The 19675-nt window shown below is 45.6% G+C and overlaps 1 protein-coding gene across 3 annotated transcripts in view; it reads right to left on the reverse strand.

Moving 5' to 3' along the window:
* DIP2B (disco interacting protein 2 homolog B) overlaps positions 1-19675 on the reverse strand; it is a 1149028-nt gene that overhangs the window by 478883 nt on the left and 650470 nt on the right. For all 3 annotated transcript variants that reach the window (XM_069653448.1, XM_069653447.1, XM_069653449.1), the window contains exon 18: positions 8439-8578. In XM_069653448.1, the coding sequence (XP_069509549.1) occupies positions 8439-8578 (140 nt within the window). The remainder of the gene's footprint in view (positions 1-8438; positions 8579-19675) is intronic.

The raw sequence follows: 19675 nt of genomic DNA on the forward strand, positions 1-19675 counted from the left end.
TCTCTCGCCAGACTGCCACAGATGTGCGCAGCAAGGACCATGGGTATGCGGATCTCCCTCTCCAGTCACAAGTGTGGCACCTCCAACTGCCCACCGTTCAGGCAACCACATATTGCGGTTGCGCTGCATAAAAGTACAGTTGCATGTCCAGTACTGCCAGGCCTCCATTACCAAACGGGAGCATCAATGTGTTCAACGAGATGCACAGAACTCTGCCCCGTCCATACCAATTTCAGCATCATAGCTCTGACCCACTTGACGTAGCCTGCAGGCAGTATTATGGGCACATTTTGGTATATGTATAATAGCTTCAGTATCTCTCTGCCCATTAAGGAGATTGGAACGCAAGGTGGGTATTGTTAGCTGTTCGGAGTGTGGCTGGCTTTACGTAATTATCTATATATAGGTCCTGCAAAGTCCTGGAGACCAAGATACCGGATCTTGATTTCCTGCCATATAAAGCCCAGGTCTTCACCCATCTTCTGCATGTTGGAAGACAAAGGGATGAGCTCTGATTTTCCCCCAATTAATATTGAGACCTGTGATTTGCCAATACTTATTTATCTGTTATGATGTGGGGCAGGGGGGAAAAATTACCTCTGGGTCCCAGACGAAAAGCAGCATGTTATCTGCATAAATATACACTATATTGCGGATATCTCGAAACCGAACACCTCTAAGCCGATGGGAGGTCCACAGCGATCGCGAAAGAGGGGTGACAGGGAACAGCCTGCTGCATGCCCCTCTGTAGCACGAACGGCACTGAGGTTGTGTCATTGGTACAGACCATCACTCTCAGGCCGTTTATAGTGGCTTTATCATACAAATGAAATCGGGGCGCAGACCCATGTACTCCACTGCTTCAAAGGCTTTCTCCACGGAGAGTGGCCAGAATAGACGGGGCTCAGGTGAATATTGTGCATCATTACGAAGAGCCTACGAAGATTATGAGCTGTAGACTTGCAAGACAAACTCTGTTTGGTCTGGGTGGTCTAGTAGGCATATGTTTTATACTGTTAGCAAGCATGCTCGCAAGTATTTTCAGTGTAAAGTAGGGATAGCGGCCTATATCAGGCACACTGGTGCTCAGGTTTATGCGGATTTAGCAGCAGGATTATCTACACTGTCCTGGTGAACTCCAGTAGCCTTCCTGTCTCCATGGAGGCATCAGAGCTCTTTAAGGGGAGGGTGAGAATCTCTATGAAGGCCTTATAGAATTGCACCCAGAGCCTTGCCATTTTTTAGGGCCTTAATCGTTATGATCTCTTTTACCGTAATCTCATTGTTTAAGCCTACCGCCTCCTCATATCCTAGTCAAGCCACACCAGCTCTGCTAAGCAGGCCTGGTACCGCAGTCCATACGGGATTTGCAGTGTATAGGTGTGTAGTATTCTAGGAAAACCTTATTGATGTTACCCACCACCCAGTGTCTATTCCTGTTGAGGCACAATACTTGGGGGATACTGTGCTGTCTTATCCAGGACAGCATATGGCCCAGTCTATTTCTCTTCGTAGCATCTGGCATTTATGTTGGCAGCCAGGTATCGACCCTCCCTAGTAGCAAGCGTATTAAATAGTGCTACCTGCTCGTGTATCATCCTAAGCAGGCCATCCCTGCGATGCCTTGCATATTACATTTGCAATTGTTTAATTTACCCCTCGCATTCGGCTACTTTCCTCCAAATTTGTTCAAGTTCTCCTGCCTCATGGGATATGCACATCCCCCTAATGTAGCATTTAAATGCTTCCCATGATATAAATAAATCGATCCCCCATTGTTGGCTCGTTTGTCTCCAAGTATGTGTCTGTTTACTTCTATTCCTTGCCTGAATTCCTCCTCCACCGGGGCATCATTCTTGAACCTCTGTGGCCTGGTTAGGGATTCCATTTGCCCCAGATTGTAAATCATCAGCACTGGGGAGTGATCCGAGCATGTCCTTGGAAGTATCACACAAGATGTAATGTAGCTTAACCCCTCGTTTGACACCATTACGTAGTCAATGCGCATGAACAAGTTGTGCTCCGAGAAGTAATACATGTACTGCCTGCTCGTCGGGTTGCAATGCCTCCAGGGATTGTGTTCAAGAGTAGAATTATGCCATGTCTAAACATGTTAGTGCAGCCTGTGAAAGTCGTGCAAAATAGGACGGGTTCTCCTGATTGGGAGCATACATATTTAGGAAAGCTATTTTACTACCTAGTGCCTCCTGCATAAGTAACAGCAACCTGCCCTCCTGATCAGACTACCTCGGTCAGCAGCTTAATGCCGAGATTTATGAATAAATGTTGAGACACCTCTTGTGCCAGACATAGAAGGGGATTATTTACAATATCTGCTCCAGGATGGTACAAGTTTGACTCAGAAGCCCACATACATGTCTGTCTCATGTACCATTAAGATATCTGTTGCGTCGTTTGGCGCACTCCTTAATCTGGCTAGCCTTTCGCGCATCCCCCTCTGACATATCAATACAAAGGTTACTTGAATAAGGCACTGACCGTAATGACTTGAAATATCAATCGTGCGAACTGTGTGTACAAGCTATGGCTTCAACATCGCCCTCATCTCCGCTGATTTATCGGGTATGTACCTTTCCAGCACCCACAGCAACCAGGCCAACCCTGCCAGTCACCCAATCTGGTCATCCTTGCAGCAACCCACCCCCCACGAAAAACCGCTAGGGTACAATATAGCACAGCCAACTTGATCTGGCCGCTGTGCACCAGGCTGGCATCGTAGATTACTTCCTTTGCCTGCGTGTCTTCAGGCTGGACCCTGCCTGCGGTGACCATTTGCTTTAGCGGTCTCAGGGACTCAAGTCATCCATACGAGTCTACTCGCCCTCACCATTGTGACGTGCACCCGTCTGCTTTCCTTCTTTCAACTTTCGCGTGAACAAAATCCTCTGCAGCCACCAGTTCCATGAAAGAATTTGCCTTGACACCTTAAGACTGTAGCTTTGCAGGGTAGAACATGGCATAGGGGATGTCTGCCGCTTCAAATCTGCCTTTGCTTTTTGCAATTTGTTGCTGAAATCCAGGAATATCGAAAGCTTGGCTGGCCCATATGTCAATGTTTTCTTCTCTCGTGCCTCTGCCAGAAGAGCATCTCTGTCCCTGTAGTTTAATATCCTCAATGATTGGACGTGGGGGGTGCACCAAAGGCGGTCTTGCCATTAGGGCTCTGTTCATACGCTCAATTATGAATTGACCCAACAACGGAGCGTCTGCCAGGCTCTCTTAATAGACGCTCCATAAACACCTCCATTGTAATTCCAGCAGCTCCCGTCAGTTGGTTATTCCTTCTCAATTTGCCTTCTAGGTCCTTGCATTTGGAGAGGATGCACTGTACTTCAAGTCTCAGCTTCTCCATGTCCTTGCATTACTGTGTTGATGTGTCCTCGAGTACAGCAATGCGTTATTCTTCCTCGGTCATCCTGTCGCACAGTTTGTCTTTTTGTCCCATAGAGTTGTCCACCTTGCATGATAAATCCAGTTTTTGGCACATGCCATCCACACGGTCTTTGAGGGACATTAGGAGTTTAGATATATTGCTCCCCTCTCCTTCTGCCACCTGTGTCACAGCTTCAGATGCAACCACTGGTGCCTTTGGCCTTGCCGTCTGTGCTCACCCTGTAGGCCTCCATCTTGGCCGGTTTGTTGTTACACATAGTTCTGCAGGAAGGGGGATGGGGCAGTGCAAACCCCACTCCCCACCCGGGTCTCCGACAAGGGTCTATCTTGCACTGTCCACCACATGTGTTCATGCTGCAATTGCCTACCACCTGCCTCAACTCACTGTCGTGTACCCCTCCTCACCCGTTAGATAAGATTTGCACAGAACAGGTAAATCTTCCTGACCTGGGTCAACCCCAGAACCTTTTGCTTTATTAGTGGGATATTTTTCCATAATACCTCACTGAGTGGGAACCTTTTTCCACACTCACATAATCTTTAACTCTTTTTATAGGTGTCATTTTTAAGACTCTCCATAGTGTCTTTTTAAAGGTATCCTCTTTAACAATTTATTGACAATAAGTGCATGTTGTTGCTGGGCTGCCCTAGGGGCTACCCTTTTAACTTTCCTGTGCTAACCTTGAGTGAACTATAGTTCCAAAGGGTAGAAAGGATCTTTGGATCCCTTTTACATTTTGTTAAGTGAAACCACCACACCCCACCTTATGTGGAGTGCTGGGTGTTAGGCAAAGTTTGAATGCAGTACCCTCTGGGAACATTACCAGCAACTCTGCCTACAGGTATAGGCAACCCAACCTTTGGTATAAGCTTGTACTACACAGTTGTGGTAGCGTGCTCAGCAGCCAGGCTTATCTCAAGAGGGAGAGAAATGGGTAAGTCCGGGGTTTTTTGTTTAAGGGGGATTGAGCAAAAAGGGGACTATTCATACAATGTAAACAACAAGAACAATGCTCAATTACCTCTCTTTTGGTCCACCTTATATAAGCTAGTCAGATAGAAACTAAATCAATTGAGGTGAATAATCTACTTCATTTCCCCACTAAACATACATGTTGACAGACAACTTTGTCATACCAGAGAAATGGAGATGTTTAAAACCACATTTTAATCAATAATTAAATTCAATACATAGTGTGGTATATGCTTTCCACAAGACATTACCATCTTACAAATATATTAAAAACAAAGTACATTTGAAAAAGACAATTGAGAAAAAACAATTTAGGCAAAACAAATCCGGAGTGGTGGCACAATGATGCCAATTATGGCTGAGATTAGTCAATGACGGACACGATTATGCATAAACATAAAATGATGATGTCTGTTTTAACAAAGGAGCAAACTATCAGTGTTCAAACACAAGTTACACGGATGTTTTGTGTAGAAAAGACAACGTTGTTTAAAGTGTCTTGGGGATGTCTACATGTGTTTCGGCTAAACAGAATACCGTGAACACATTCCCTGGTGTTCCGCTGTTATTATTCAAAGCCTTCTTCAGGACAGTGTGTTGTTCGAAGCGAACTGTTTGACCACGAAGGTGCACGCAAACGGAGATCTGAAAGACGCCCACGAATAAATATTGAAAACGAGATCAACTATCAGGCGGACGTTCACAAAGTTGAAGTCGATGCACGCGGGCCCTCAATCTCCTTTAGAAACAGAAAACAGCATCAAAAAGCCGTGAAGAAGCCTAAGCAAGGAGGTTTAGAGCCTCAAAATAAAATGCAAAAAACGCATCTGTCTTCCGAATTGTTGAGAAACAGATTTGAAGCTACCAAGTGGATAAATTGTCCAAATTTACAAATTCATGATACAGGAAATTACGGCCTGAAAAAACTATCAAATACTTTAGTCCAACCATCTCAAGATCAAAAGAGTCTCCTTTTCAATTTCAATCAAACGGAGACGGGAGCATTGAACGTACGGTCAATTTTTTTAGAACACACTGTCCTGAAGAGGGCTTTGAATAATAACAGCGGAACACCAGGGAATGTGTTCACGGTATTCTGTTTAGCCGAAACATATGTAGACATCCCCAGGATACTTTAAACAACGTTGTCTTTTCTACACAAAACATCTGTGTAACTTGTGTTTGAACACTGATAGTTTGCTCCTTTGTTAAAACATACAACAACAACATTTTATGTTTATGCATAATCGTGTCCGTCATTGACTAATCTCAGCCATAATTGGCATCATTGTTCCACCACTCCGGATTTGTTTTGCCTAAATTGTTTTTTCTCAATTGTCTTTTTCAAATGTACTTTGTTTTTAATATATTTGTAAGATGGTAATGTCTTGTGGAAAGCATATACCACACTATGTATTGAATTTAATTATTGATTAAAATGTGGTTTTAAACATCTGCATTTCTCTGGTATGACAAAGTTGTCTGTCAACATATATGTTTAGTGGGGAAATGAAATAGATTATTCACCTCAATTGATTTAGTATCTGACTAGCTTTTAAGGTGGACCAAAGAGAGGTAATTGAGCATTGTTCTTGTTGTTTACATTATCTCAAGAGGGGCAATGTGGGCAGTAGCGGAGTTAGACAAAGATTCACAGTTACAGGTATTCAAAAACTCTTACACTCAAGGTTTCTTGCATAATTATTAATTTATCACTCAGTAATAAAGCATTATTTAGAAGGGAGCAATATAATAGTAACACACATACACTTCACTACTCTACACTCAGTTTCTGAATCAGACAAGACCCTTTTGGGATGGCCCACAGACAACCTACACCCACAGGGGACTTCAATAACAAGGGTGCTGGGGACATTAATATCTTACTGTTGGCATTCGGAATACTCTTAAAAGTTGGTAAAAAGCAAAGTTTATTAGAACACAAGAGGTCACCAGTATTCTTAAGCAGGGCAAATACTTCCAGATCCTCTTAGAAGAGTCATACAATTCAATAGGCTAAGCCAAAGTCAATAGGCAAAAAATCTTTGTATAGGATGAAGCACTTCTGGTAAGTAAATGGAAAAGTCTTGGCACAAGTTCTTAGGAGTCTGATAAAACAAGGAATCAAATGTAGGATGATTAGACTTGTGAGTTGCAGAAGTTACAAGCACTTCCACAGTAAGAGGTAAATTGTCTTAGACTTGTTTACAGTACCTTAGCAGCTGACGACTTCTGTTCCTGGGCAGCGCTGCAGATCTCGCTGTTCCTGGGCTCAGTCTTGGGGACAAGAGGAAGGACGTCTGGGGACTCCTGCACTACAATGGGAAGGTCGGTGGCAGCCAAGGGCAAACTTCAATTGAGCGGCACTTTGCAGTTTCAGCTCCTCGCGTCTCAGCAAATGGCACCACCACAGTCTCTCAGATACCACTCTAGACTTTCCTCGCTTCTGGTGTGCAGAAGTCTGTTGAGGTGGCTCAGGCTTGGTTAGTCCTGCTTCCTCGTAGTCCGGAGGATCTTCCTGGAGCTCGGTCAGACTTAAAAGTGATGCACTCAATCTGGTGTTCCTCTCCCTGGCACTCACAGACAAGTTCACTTTGGGGTTGAGTGGTCCCACCAACCCAAGGGGACAAGTCGTCCTTGCATGGCTTCTCTAGTCGAGGCAAATTCGAAACTTCAGCACAGCAGCAGGGCTTCACCAGGCAAACCAACGGTCCAGGGGTTGCAGCAGGCGTCTCTTCCAAGTTCCTCTTCGGATTCCTTCATCCAGTGGTCGACTGCCTTCCAAGCAAAAAGCCTCGCCTTTTATGCAGGTTTCTCCCCTGCACTGAGGGTGCTTTGTGTCACAATGTAAAGATGATGCCTATAGAGTTTGTCAGACTCCAAAGTAAAAATAAGCACAGAGTCCAAATCACAGAAAGATACATGAGTGGGAGAAAGGTCTCACTCTCTCCAGGTTAGAGATTAAAAAGTCCTAAAGTCCAGCAAAAGTGATGGGGGTTTCTAAGGTAGAAGGGAACTAGCACATTACTGAGAATTCTCCCTAACACTTTGCCTGTGCGCAGTCATACCGATAATACGATAGAACTGTCATTAGTGTCAAACTATTGTACCGCAATCAAGTATAAACAGTGGCCTTTGAAAAGTAATCCTGTGTGTGTTGGGTCAATGATACAAGTATTCTAAGACATTCTTTGTGCAAATAAATATATATTTTTATATCAATGTATTGGTTTAAGATTTTCTTTGGACTATTGTACTAACTGGGTTCAGTGTAATTACCTACAGCTTCCTCTTATAAGCCTGGCTGCTCTGCCGCTCTACCAAGGTTCCACAAGTAGTACAGAATGATACTAAGAGTTGGGGTACTGTATAAAATTGGGATAGTTTCATGAAGTCTTCCATCAAGTGGACTTTAGGAAAACTCATCCAACTACTATACTGTATTGTTATACAATTCCTGTTAAACTGAATTGTGTGCTTCACTATATGAACTCATTGTGGACCACTGACCCCACTCTCTCACTCCTGAGAATAGTCTTGACTGTTCACGATTTCTATCTTGACTGGGTTTCGGCTAACCTCTCCGAGTTTCCCTGTTCACTATAACTTGGGTGGCCTCCTAAAATATGTCCAACAGAACAGATTCTAAAAATCCATCTCAACAATGCTGAATGTTTCTAATATTGTAAAGTATGCATATCTAATATTAAGTATTTAAAAGTATAAAGAATGCAGCCCCCATAGGGATTTAAAGTCTGGCTCCAGTAGAAATAGTGAAGGCTCTCATTGTGGAACTAGCACTCACTATTTAGCTTGGAATATTTCAAGAAAAATAATCTGAATGTAGCATTACTAAATATCTGGTTGTTTATTCCCCCTTTATTTATCCCCAGCCCCGCACACAATTAGACAGTCTTGGCACACAGCAAGCTATAGTTTATAGGATTTATAAAAACCAGATGCCAAAGAGAGCACAAAGTGGAAACAAGCACATCGTACAGTAACAAGATTTCTAAAAATAATAAAAAGCTAGAAACAAATACACACTCACCACCTGGCATCACATGCCCCACATCTTGCACAGTCAGTGCAGAGTTCTTGTCTTCTGTGTTAACTCGGATAACCCCGAAACTCAGCCCGTTCATGGAGAGAATAGCTCTTCCTGGCAGCGGTGCACCTTGGACCCCAGGCCTTAAAAAAAAAAAAAAAAAATATACCCAAACAAAATAAGAAAAAAAAATGAAAAAATTATAAATCAGAAATAGTCTATAGATTTCAACAAAATGACAAAGTCGATAAGCACAAATGTGAGTGTCTCCTAAGGGGAGAAAATATATATATATAATACATTACTCACCGTAATCGTATTTCTGATGCTTGTATCTGCTTAGATTCACATGCTGTGCATAGGCCGACATCTAGTGGAAGCTGCAGAGTATTACAGTTTGTTTTTCCAAACTTGAAAATGGGCGTCGACACAGGGCGTGCCAGTAATACTATCCCTAGTGTGACGTCCACTGTACCCAAGATCCCTCACGCGTCTAGAATCCTCAGATTATATTTTTTCTGACATGAGGTAGCATGAGGAGTAGCGCGAGTACAGATAATCCAAGCAGATAGACAGAAAGGTAAGACTACAAGCCATCATGCGCCTTCTCTCAGAGGGGAGGAAGGGTGGGTCGCATGTGAATCTAAGCAGATACAAGCATTAGAAATACGATTACGGTGAGTAATGTATCCCTTCTGAGGCTTGTGGAATCTGCTTAGATCACATGCTGTGCATAGATTAGCGAGTAGTCCCTGAAGAAGGAGGTGGGATGTGAGAAGGGTCATGAGCAAATAAGTGTCTTAGAACCGCTTGTCCCACTTGTGTATCTGCCTTGGAATGGGTGTCAATGCAGTAATGCTGAGTAAAAGTGAATAGAGCTCCAAGTAGCTGCTTTGCAAATGGTGTCAAGGGGTACATTTGCAATGAAAGCCAGAGTGGCTCCAATGCCTCTAGTAGAGTGGGCTCTTAGCGTGAAAGGCAGAGTTCTTTCAGAAAGTGAGTAACACAGCTGGATACAGTTAATAATCCACTTCGAGATGGCACCTTTAGAGACGCGATCCCCCTCTCTCTCTGTAGCTACGGAGACAAACAGTTGATCTGTTTTTCTTAGCAGTCTGGTCTTATTTACATAGTAGAGGACCGCCCTACGCACATCTAGGGTGTGTAGTTTCACCTCAGCCGAGCTTTGCGGGTCCTGGAAGAAAGCCGGAAGCTCGATGGACTGGTTTACATGGAATTTAGATATACATTTATGTGAGAACCTAGGGTGTGTGTGTGTAAAACCAGTTTGTCTTTATGGACAGTAAAGAAGGGATCCTGCACTGACAGAGCCTGAATTTCACTGACCCTTCTTATAGAAGTAATAGCTACTAAGAAGGCCGTTTTATAAGTCAGGTGTTTGAGGCTTCTTTTATGCATGGGTTCGAAAGGGGGGCCCATGAGCTTGGCTAGCACCACATTAAGGTCCCACCCTGGTGGTGGGTTTGAAATAGGAGGGTGAAGTCTCTTTACTCCTTCCATGAAGGCTTTAACTACTGGTACTTTCCACCACGAAACCTTGATATGGGAAGTGGTGTAAGCCAACAGGGCTGCCAGGTGTACTTTCAGTGTGTTAAAAACCAATCCTGCATCCAGCAGGTGGAGCATGTACGTAACGATAGTGGAAGGAGTGCAATCAACCGGGTTGATTGATCTACTCTGGCACCAGCTAACAAACCTCTTCCACTTGTCAAAGTAACAGTGCCTTGTGTTTGGTTTCCTCAATTCCTTTAGGATGTCCATACACCTCTGTGGCAAATTGAGATGTCCAAACTATGACCTGAGGAGCCATGCTGCCAGGTTCACTGATTTGGGTTGCTGGTGCACTGTTTGACCTTAGTGCTGGGACAATAGGTTGTACCAGGCTGGAAGTTTGATGGGCTCGCACACCGCCATCCTGCGTAGGTGTGGGAACCACAGTTGTCTTGCCCACATGGAAGCAACTAGGACGAGCGTCATCGACTCTGTTCATCTTGTTCACCACTTTCCTGATGAGGAGTTGGTGGAAAAGCGTACGCAAACATCCCTGACCAGTTCATCCACAGGGCGTTCCCCTGGGAGTCTGGTTGGGGGAACCTGGATGCAAATCCTGGGCATTGTCTGTTTTCGCTTGTGGCGAATAGGTCTATAATGGGGAAACCCCACTGAGAGAAGAGATCTTCTACGACCTCTCTGTGTAGAACCCATTCGTGTTCCACTGGGAGGGAGTCTCTTCTCAGAGCATCCGCTAGGGAATTGAGCTCCCCTGGAACATGTTGTGATGACAGGAAGATGTTCCATCTGAGTGCCCATATCCAGATTTTCTGGGCAAGCTTGGACAGATTTGGCGAGCGAGTCCCCCCTTGCTTGTTCAGGTAGAACATGGCTGTTGTGCCGTCCGTCCGGATTTGCACTGACAGGTTTAGTAGGTGGGGCTCGAACGCCTGAAGTACTCTGAATACTGCCAGAAGCTCTAGCAGGTTGATGTGGTTCTTGGCCACTGAGTGAGACCAGAGACCCTGAGCTGTGTGGTGGAGATGGTGAGCTCCCCACCCCGTCAGGCATGCATCTGTAGTGACTATTGCCTGTACCTCGGGATCGTAAAAGGGTTTCCCCGTGCGAGATATTCTCTTGTCCACCAGTGAAGGCTTTGTACCAGCGTTGGTGAAACAACCACTAGATCGTCCCACTGACCACTTGCCTGAGACCATTGTTTTGCCAACCATTCCTGCATGGGACGCATGCGCGCGTGGGGGACCAAGTAAATACATGACGCCATCATGCCCAGTAAACGCATTGCTTTGCGTACCATTATTTGTTGACCGGACTGATTATGCGGAATTTGCAGTAGTATATTCTGAATTCTTTCTTCTGAAGGAAAGGTCAACCCCCTCTTGGGTATATAGGATTGCTCCTAGGAATTGTTTTGAGGTGCTTGGCACTAGGCTTGACTTTTTCTCGTTGATTGAGAAGCCTAACTCGTGAAGGTCGTCGATAGTCCTTTGAATGTTTGTCCTGCAAATTCCTGGGGTTTCCCCCGTTATGAGCCAGTCGTCCAGATAAGGGTACACTGGGATTGCCTCCCTGCGTAGGTGTGCAGCCGCCACCGCCAGTACCTTGGTGAATACCCTTGGTGCTGAAGCTATCCCGAAGGGCAGTACCTTGAATTGGTAGTGTTGACTGTCCACCTTGAAGCGCAAATACTTTCTGTGCGCTGGGAACATGGAAATATGAAAATAAGCATCTTTCATATCCAAGGTTGCCATGTAATCCCCTTTTTTAGGAGGGGGATTACCTCTTGTAGCGTGGTCATACGAAATTTATGGGGCTTGACATACTTGTTGGCAGGCCGTAAGTCCAATACTGGGCGCATTGTCAAATCTTTCTTTGGCACAAGGAAGTAAGTTGAATAAATACCCTTGTTTACCTGGTGTCCCTGGACAAGTTCTATCGCGTCCTTTTCTAGCAGAATGGCGATCTCCTCGAGGAGAATCTCCTGATGTTCTAAGGAGTGTACTCTATGTCGTGGAGGATGGTTCCGGGGACGCTGCAGTAGTTCTATACAATATCCTGTGGATACTGTTGACAGCACCCATCTGTCTGATGTGATCCCTTCCCAAGCCTGGGTGAAGTTGGAAATGCGTCGCCCTACTGGGGTTGCGTGAGAAGGGACCCTGAACTGAGCGTCACTGCTTTGGTGGAGGCGTGCCGCCTCCCTTGTTGGGGCTGCCTCTGCCTTTACAACGACCTCTCCTATTACCCCTGCCGTAACCCTGGGTAGACTGTTGGTTGTTGTTCCACTGTGTACCCTGCCCTTGGGAATAGGTAGATCCTCTGGGAATTTTGGCCGTGTGGGCGACGAAAATTACTATTCCCTCTCTGGTTAGGGGGTTTATTGGTTAACTGGCCAAGGGACTTGAGTGTTTCGTATTCGTCCTTGGCATTCTTTAAGTGCGTCTTCGACCGCCTTACCAAACAGATCGGTTTCCACCGGTTTGTCCAACAATGATGCCTGGGTTTCTGCCTTAAAACCACACTGCCGTAACCATGCATGTCTCTTGATAACAGTGCCTTCCGCTATCAATCTGCCTGCGTTGACCGCTGCGTCGAAGGTTGCTTTCAAAATGCAACCAGACACGGCTCTACCCTCTGCGAAAATCCGAGCTAACTGGCCCTTTAAAGGTTCAGGAGCAGAGGCTATGAGTGCCGCGACTTCTTCCCACTGATGGCAGTTGTAGCTAGCCAACAGGATGGTGGAGTTTGCAATCCTTGCATGATAGGCGGACGTTGAGGCTACTTTCCTGCCGACACCGTATAGTTTTTTGCTCTCCTTGTCGGGAGGAGCTTTGTACGATGACAAGGGTGTTCCAGCCCTCTTACGAGTGTTGGTGACAACTAGGGAGTCTGGCTTCAGATGTCCTCTTATATAGAGAGGGTCAGACTGGGCCGCCCTGAAAAGTTTTTCAACCCTGGGATTGACTGCTCTGGTGAGGTTCGGGTTCACCAGGGACGGATCTATTCTCCGCTGAATGGACTTAAGGATAGGGATGGTCTGGGCAACAGGCTTCCTTTCTCCCACTAACTCTTCTGCAAAGTCCCTTCCCTCCTGGACACCGTGGGTGTCAATGTGGAAATGTTCTGCTGCGCGTGCGAGGACCTCGTTTACGAGGGGTTGGTTATCGACCGGGGAGTCGGTAAACGGGGCTTCGTTCTCTACCGCGGAATCTACTCTGTATGTTTCCGGGTCCTCCTCTTCTTGGTCCTCATCATCACCATAGTAGCCCGTCCCGGTTTGCTCTTCTATCATACCAAATTCTTGGTCCTCACAAAAGGAAGCCTCTCCTTGATAGTGAGTATTGTCTTGCGTATGGTTGTACCTCGAAGGGTTCTGACCTCATCTGAGTTTCAAACCGGGGCTTTTTACCCGGGGGGGGGGGGGGCATAGGATCAGTAGAGCCTGAGGGTATCGCCCCCTGTGGATCATACAAGAGGAAATGTTCTGGATTTTTATCATAAAAATCTGCCAAAGAAGACATTCTTGACATGACCCTATCTAGGTCTTCACTGGAACATTTTTTGGAACTGGGGATGACTCTCTCAGCAAGTCTATGGGATTTATCTTGAGTAGCTTTGCTGGTTTTAGACATATCAGCAGACCTGGTTTTGTCTGTCTGTTTAGGAGGAGTGGTGTGTTTCACAGGTGTGGAAGAGTGCAAAGGTTGTTTCTTCTGCTGTTTTCCCCCCTCCCCGTGAGTGGAAAAATGTTTTCCCTGTCCTTTAGTGGCTGCGGAGGTTTTCGACGCCTGGCGTCGAGGATCGGGGGTGGTGTCCCTGTCCTTCGAGCGTGGGGCCTCGCTGGTTTTAACTGCGGGCTCCGACTCCTGGAGCGCGGCCTAGGGTGGAAGTCGTCTTCGTCTTCCGACGATCGAACTTCTGTTAGCCTAGGGAGCGAGGCACTCTTGGCAAGAGTGGATGATTGCCTGGAGTCATGCGGCGATCTTGATTTGAGAGCGCCCAGAGGACACGGAATCGGACCGTTCTGTTTGTGCCCCTTTCCGAGAACTCGACGTCGTCGAGTCTCGGTTGGACTTAGTGTGTTTAGTGTGTGTAGTATGTGAAGCGCTTGTGTCGCCGGGGGTCTTCCCCATAGCCGCCCTGCCGGACGACCTTCCGAGGTCGGGGACCTGCGCTCGGCTGTCTTTCAACGCCGTAATGCCCTCGCCGTCCAAAAATACAGCGTTGCTGCCGTCGCCCTCCGCTGCCATGGCCGCCTGCCTAGCGTGGTGGGCCCAACGCTTCGTCAAACGGTCCTTAAGTGTCTTAGGTTTAAACCTACTACACGCTCTGCAGTTCGCTTCGGGATGGTCCCTCGGCAAGCAGAGATTGCACGTGGCGTGCCTGTCGACCCAAGGGTATTTGCGATTGCACTTGGGGCAGAATTGAAATGGGGTACCCTCTATACGCACCTTGAGGCAGCGGGCTGTTAAGTGTAAGAAATGTATAAGGTGTACCTATATACGAAGAGTGTAGAGTATGTACCACCCCCCACTCTCCCTACTTGCAGGGCCGAGGCCAAAGGCCTTCCAAGGCCCGGGCCGAGGCCAGTGGCCTTCCGAGGCCCAAATCCGTCGTGCAGCAGCCGACGGTCGATCTCTTCTCCAGCCGGCGTCGAGTGTCGAAGTTCGACGTTGGGGTGGGGAAGGATGTCAATAGATTATTTAAAATTTTTAGCAAAAGTATGGCTAAGGCCAGGGGACTCCGCAAAATGCTTCTGACCAGTATGGCGGAAAAAAACAATCTGAGTATCCTAGACGCGTGAGGGATCTTGGGTACGGTGGACGTCACACTAGAGATAGTATTACTGGCACGCCCTGTGTCGACGCCCATTTTCGAGTTTCGAAAAACAAACTAATACTCTGCAGCTTCCACTAGATGTCAGCCTATGCACAGCATGTGATCTAAGCAGATTCCACAAGCCTCAGAAATATATATACATACATACATTCAATACATACCATACATACACACACACACAAAAGTAATTGGCTATTTAATTATTTTTCACTATAAATTCTACAAATGATTTGGCACTTGTTTTGTTGACAGCACTACAACCCACCTGCCCGGCACCATAAGGGGCAATTCTGCATGTTTGGATTTTCGGCTGCACAGCAAAACATGTGAAGTCTATTTTTTTATTTGTTTTCATTGGCAGTCAGGATGTGGTTTGGATAAAGGATTATAAGCACAAGTGTTTATATACAACAACAAAAAGTAATTCCTTTCTTAAATGCCAAACATTGCCAGAATGTGTTAAAATTAGGTGGTGTAAAAGTCCTTAATTCAATAGGGATATTTGTCTTCCTCGTGCTCTATATGTTTAAATGTCCTAGGGATACAGCGCCCATTTAACAAATTGCAATTCATCTAGTGCCCTGCTCTGTTACAAAGGATAGAATATATTGTCCAGCTCACCTGTGAAGGACAGAATACATTGCCCAGGGCACTGGTAAAGGATACAATATGTTTCCCAAGGCACCAGTGAGGGATAACGTACCTGTTGGGATACAACTCATTTTTTGTAGATTCCGTTTTCTATTTTAGAGGACCCCTAAACATTTTTCTTTTTTGGATCTCTGGCTGTCAAATCCTTTTAGTTCTCCTGTGTGTGATCCATGAGTGTCTAGTGTCAGCTAGTGGATTTAAAAGAAATCTCCATTGAATGTAAGTGCTGGGGCAGCCTGCACACAGCAGTTTGAGAAAAACAGATGCGCACACGGAATGCAATCTTTTGCAGCCAATCAAAACCAAAGCTGCAGCCCGAGATGAACATTTCTACTACCAGTACTAGGTAGACCAGTCAAAGCTTTGGGCAGTGCTCAGGTCCATGGGCTTCCCTGGGGCCATACTGAAGGCCTTGATGGAAATCCACAACGATAATGAAGCTTGTGTGCGTAGTGGTCCGGAGGTCACTCCACAGCATGCTTTAGGGTCGGCTGTGGAGTGAGGCAGGGCTGTGTTCTAGCCCCAATCTGTTTCTGGCTCTACATTAATGGCCTCTCGAAGGATTTGTTGACCATTTTGGCAGATCTTTTGATATGGGGGGGGGGTCGGGCATTTCCTGTGCTGACTTGCGCAGATGACACCGTATTGCTAGCCAGGATCCCGAGAGCACTGCAGACCTTAATGTGTATGCAGCATTTATGAGCAATTTGGGTTAAAAATTAACTCTAAAAAATCAGCTGTAATGGCATGCGTGGGAAGAAAATGGCTAGCTGCAATGCGACCCATGATTTGTGCTGGAGAAGTTATCCCCAGGGTGAAGGTCTTTGATTACCTGGGGATTAGATTCCCGGAAGCCATTACGGGGAAGGCACACCTAACTAAGCAGTCCGCTAAAATGAGCCAACAAATAGGTGGCATTTTTCGTTTCATGTCCCGTTGAGGGTCAACTGCTTGATGTGGTCTCTAAGATATATGTCACACAATCAAAGGCAGTTACATTATATGGGGCTCTATTGTGGGGTTTCCAGAAGGCTTGTGAGTTACAAGTCAAGGAGAATATATTTTTGAGGAGATTATTGGGACTCCATAACTCTTCAGCATGCACTGCTATTCAGAGAGACCTGGGCGTGGAATTTTGGGAGGATCAGTGGGCACTGGGCCCTATACTCTTTTGGGTTTGGTTATGGGTCGAACACTCATGCCCCTCTTTGTCACTTCATCATTAGTTCTGATTTGGAGAGGACTGGGTGTCAAACAATTCTGAAGCTGGACTATATAGCAAAAGCCTTAGGAGAGGCCAATTTAGGTTTTCTTTTTCCTACAGCAGCTCTCCTATCTAAACCAGAGGCGAATGGGTATAAACTCGTTCTGGGTCAAGCGTTTGCCAAGCGGAGAATACTTCTGAAGTATCAACATAATCCTGCCAAATTGCATGTAAAGATTAGCCGGCCCTTTGTGATTCAACCGTATTTCATCTGGGGTGTTCATAAAAAAGACTGTTGGTTAATCACTTGGGCAAGGTTCCACTGTCTGCTCTTACGAGGGAACACTGAACTGGAAAAGTTATCTGAATTCCGTTACCTGCCAGGTGTGTGGGCATAGTACTGAAAATTTGCCGCATTTGTTAATATTTTGCCCGGAGTACACCGGGATAAGGAGAGCGACATTAATTCCAATTCTTAGGGAGACTAAGATTCGCCATTACAGAGAAGCTATTTTATTCCTTTTAAGTGCAGACTCCGTTTTGGTTGCATGGGCATTACTTACCTATTTGAAAAGAGTGATGTATTCTAGAAAGGGGATACTAAGGATTCAGGGTGAGGAATGCAGTTGAGCCCTTTAGTGTTAGCACCCTTTACTTCGGAATGCCCAGTCGCAGGCTGCGACTGTGGTTGAAGGGAAGGCTGCGGACCAGAGGATCCCGATGATTTTGACTGTTCCGTTGGCGCTTTAGTACGCTTCGACATAGCCGCCGAAGCAGACCTTTGGATTGTGCGTTTGGTGTTATTATCGTGTGCCCCTGTCGCTGGGTGTTTTCCCTGTAGCGTGACTCGCGTCAGGCCTAGTGGGGTCGGGGACGAGCGTCATGGACTGAGAGCGGTCCACAGTTAGGTCAATGGCTTCCAACACAGAGGCCTGGTCATCGCTAGCTCCTCCGTCACTTTCGGAGGTTGCAACAGCCGGGGAAAAAACATTCGGCCTGCGACATGCCATAGGCCGACCACTGCTTCAAGCGGCGCTCCTTAAGTGTCTTAGGGCGCAGGAGTCTATACGCCGTGCAACTCGCTTCTTTGTGGTCGAGGTGCAGACAATTGTTGCAGAGCGTGCTCATCATTCCAAGGATATTTGGCCCTGGACGAGGGACAAAACATAAATGGCGTCTCTTCCATAGCGAATGACAATTAAAGGAATGACAAAACGCAGACAGCAGAGAGGGTGAAAAAGGAAAGGTATATTTGTAAAGGATATGTGTACCCTGACGTCACTCTCCCTACTGTGTAAGCTGGCCATTAGGCTCGGCCATGTGGACGGCAGCCCCTGCAGGGATTTGACAGGCGTCGAAAGCCTGCGCAGTCTTCGGCGTTGTTTCACAGGATTCAACAGTTGAAGTGACTTCACGGGAATAACTACAAAGTCGATAATAATGACAATAACGCTCTCTCTATGTAAGAGCTCCGCATTAGGGTGACCAGTAATCTGGGCGGAAAAAAACAATCTGAGGGACCTTGGCGCGTGAGGGATTTTGGGTACACTACACGTCATGTTAGGGATAGTGTTACAGACATGCCTATGCCAACGTCCCCTTTCAATCCTCGAAAGACAAGATGCAATACTCTGTAGTTAACACTGGATCTCAGACCATATGCACAGCATGCGATTCTAAGCAGATTAACAAGCATCAGAAATAAATTAATAATTGTTTTATCAAGAAACCCTGTGTGTAAGTGTTTGCTTAAATACTGGTCACTGTGAATCTCTGTGTAACTCCCCTACAGCTCACATTGACCCCTCTTGAGATGAGCCTGGCTACTCGTCCACATTAACAAACTTTGTAGTACAAAGTTATAACAAAGGTTGGGTTGCTATTGCCAGGAGGCCAGGGTTGTTGTAGTGCACCCTAAGGGTACTGCATAGAATCTTGCCTAACAGACCAATTAAGCCTGGCCGAAGTCAAAAGAGCAGATTTCCAGCCCTGACTCAATAGAAAATTACCATGTTTATAGTCTTTGTTTCTAGGGAGAGGTGCAATTGTAATGCCATATTTCAGTATGAAGGGAAAGAAAACCTTGAAATGTACACTGAATTGTTTGTATCGCCTATATCTCTGGAACCGAACCTCTTTCAGAACTCCTTTAGGTGTCAAAAATGTTAAGCTAAAATTCCTCTATTTGATGTAGTTTGACGATGCAAATTAGGCGAATTAACATTTTGTTGAATAGAAAGGGTGTATGCTAGTGTCATATTCTAGTATCTAGAGGGACGAGCTTGTTATGTTGAGATGCAAAAATAATTTGGATATGAATGTAGAAGTGAGTTAAAGGGAAACATCTATAACCCTGAAATTATTCGTGCAAGAATGATAAAACTTGCACCAATTGATTTGTGCCAGAGAGAAATACGATGAGCATATCAGTAAAGTGGTCATATGTGTCGAAATTAGAATTTTAGAATGTGCCAATATTTAATGCAATAAAACCCAGAGATGACATCACCTTAAATGAGAGGGGAAACTGGGTTTACAAATTACTCCCATCAGACTGCGCTCTTCATTAATATGCCCAATGACAGCAGAGGGGTATAGGTCTACTGTAATGTCACTTTTGGAACACTATCCAATCACATACATTGAACAAATAGATTGGGGAAAGTATACATACTGCAAAAAGGTGGGGTTTTATGTTGTATAAAAGAACACAAAGACATGAGGGGACACTCAGTCATGGACACTTACTGAAGAAACTCATTAGCACACTGTCTGATGGCGAAGAAGAGAAAGGAGAATTGATAACCAGGATGAGATGTAATAGATCGTTTTCTTTTTTAACCCATTGTAACCCATTTTCGATTATACCCAGAGCCCTGAAAGTGAGGCCTAAAAGGAGCTAACGTCCCAGGCCATCTTTAGTGGAAGAGAAAGCAGACAGGCCGTAGAGAAAGCCTGATTCCCATCTTACTGGCTGATGACCACCTGTGGGGGAGAATTTAACCAGTGACTA

The sequence above is a fragment of the Ambystoma mexicanum genome, chromosome 3q (genome assembly GCF_040938575.1).
Source record: "Ambystoma mexicanum isolate Mex_15411 chromosome 3q, UKY_AmexF1_1, whole genome shotgun sequence".
Classification (NCBI taxonomy): domain Eukaryota; kingdom Metazoa; phylum Chordata; class Amphibia; order Caudata; family Ambystomatidae; genus Ambystoma; species Ambystoma mexicanum.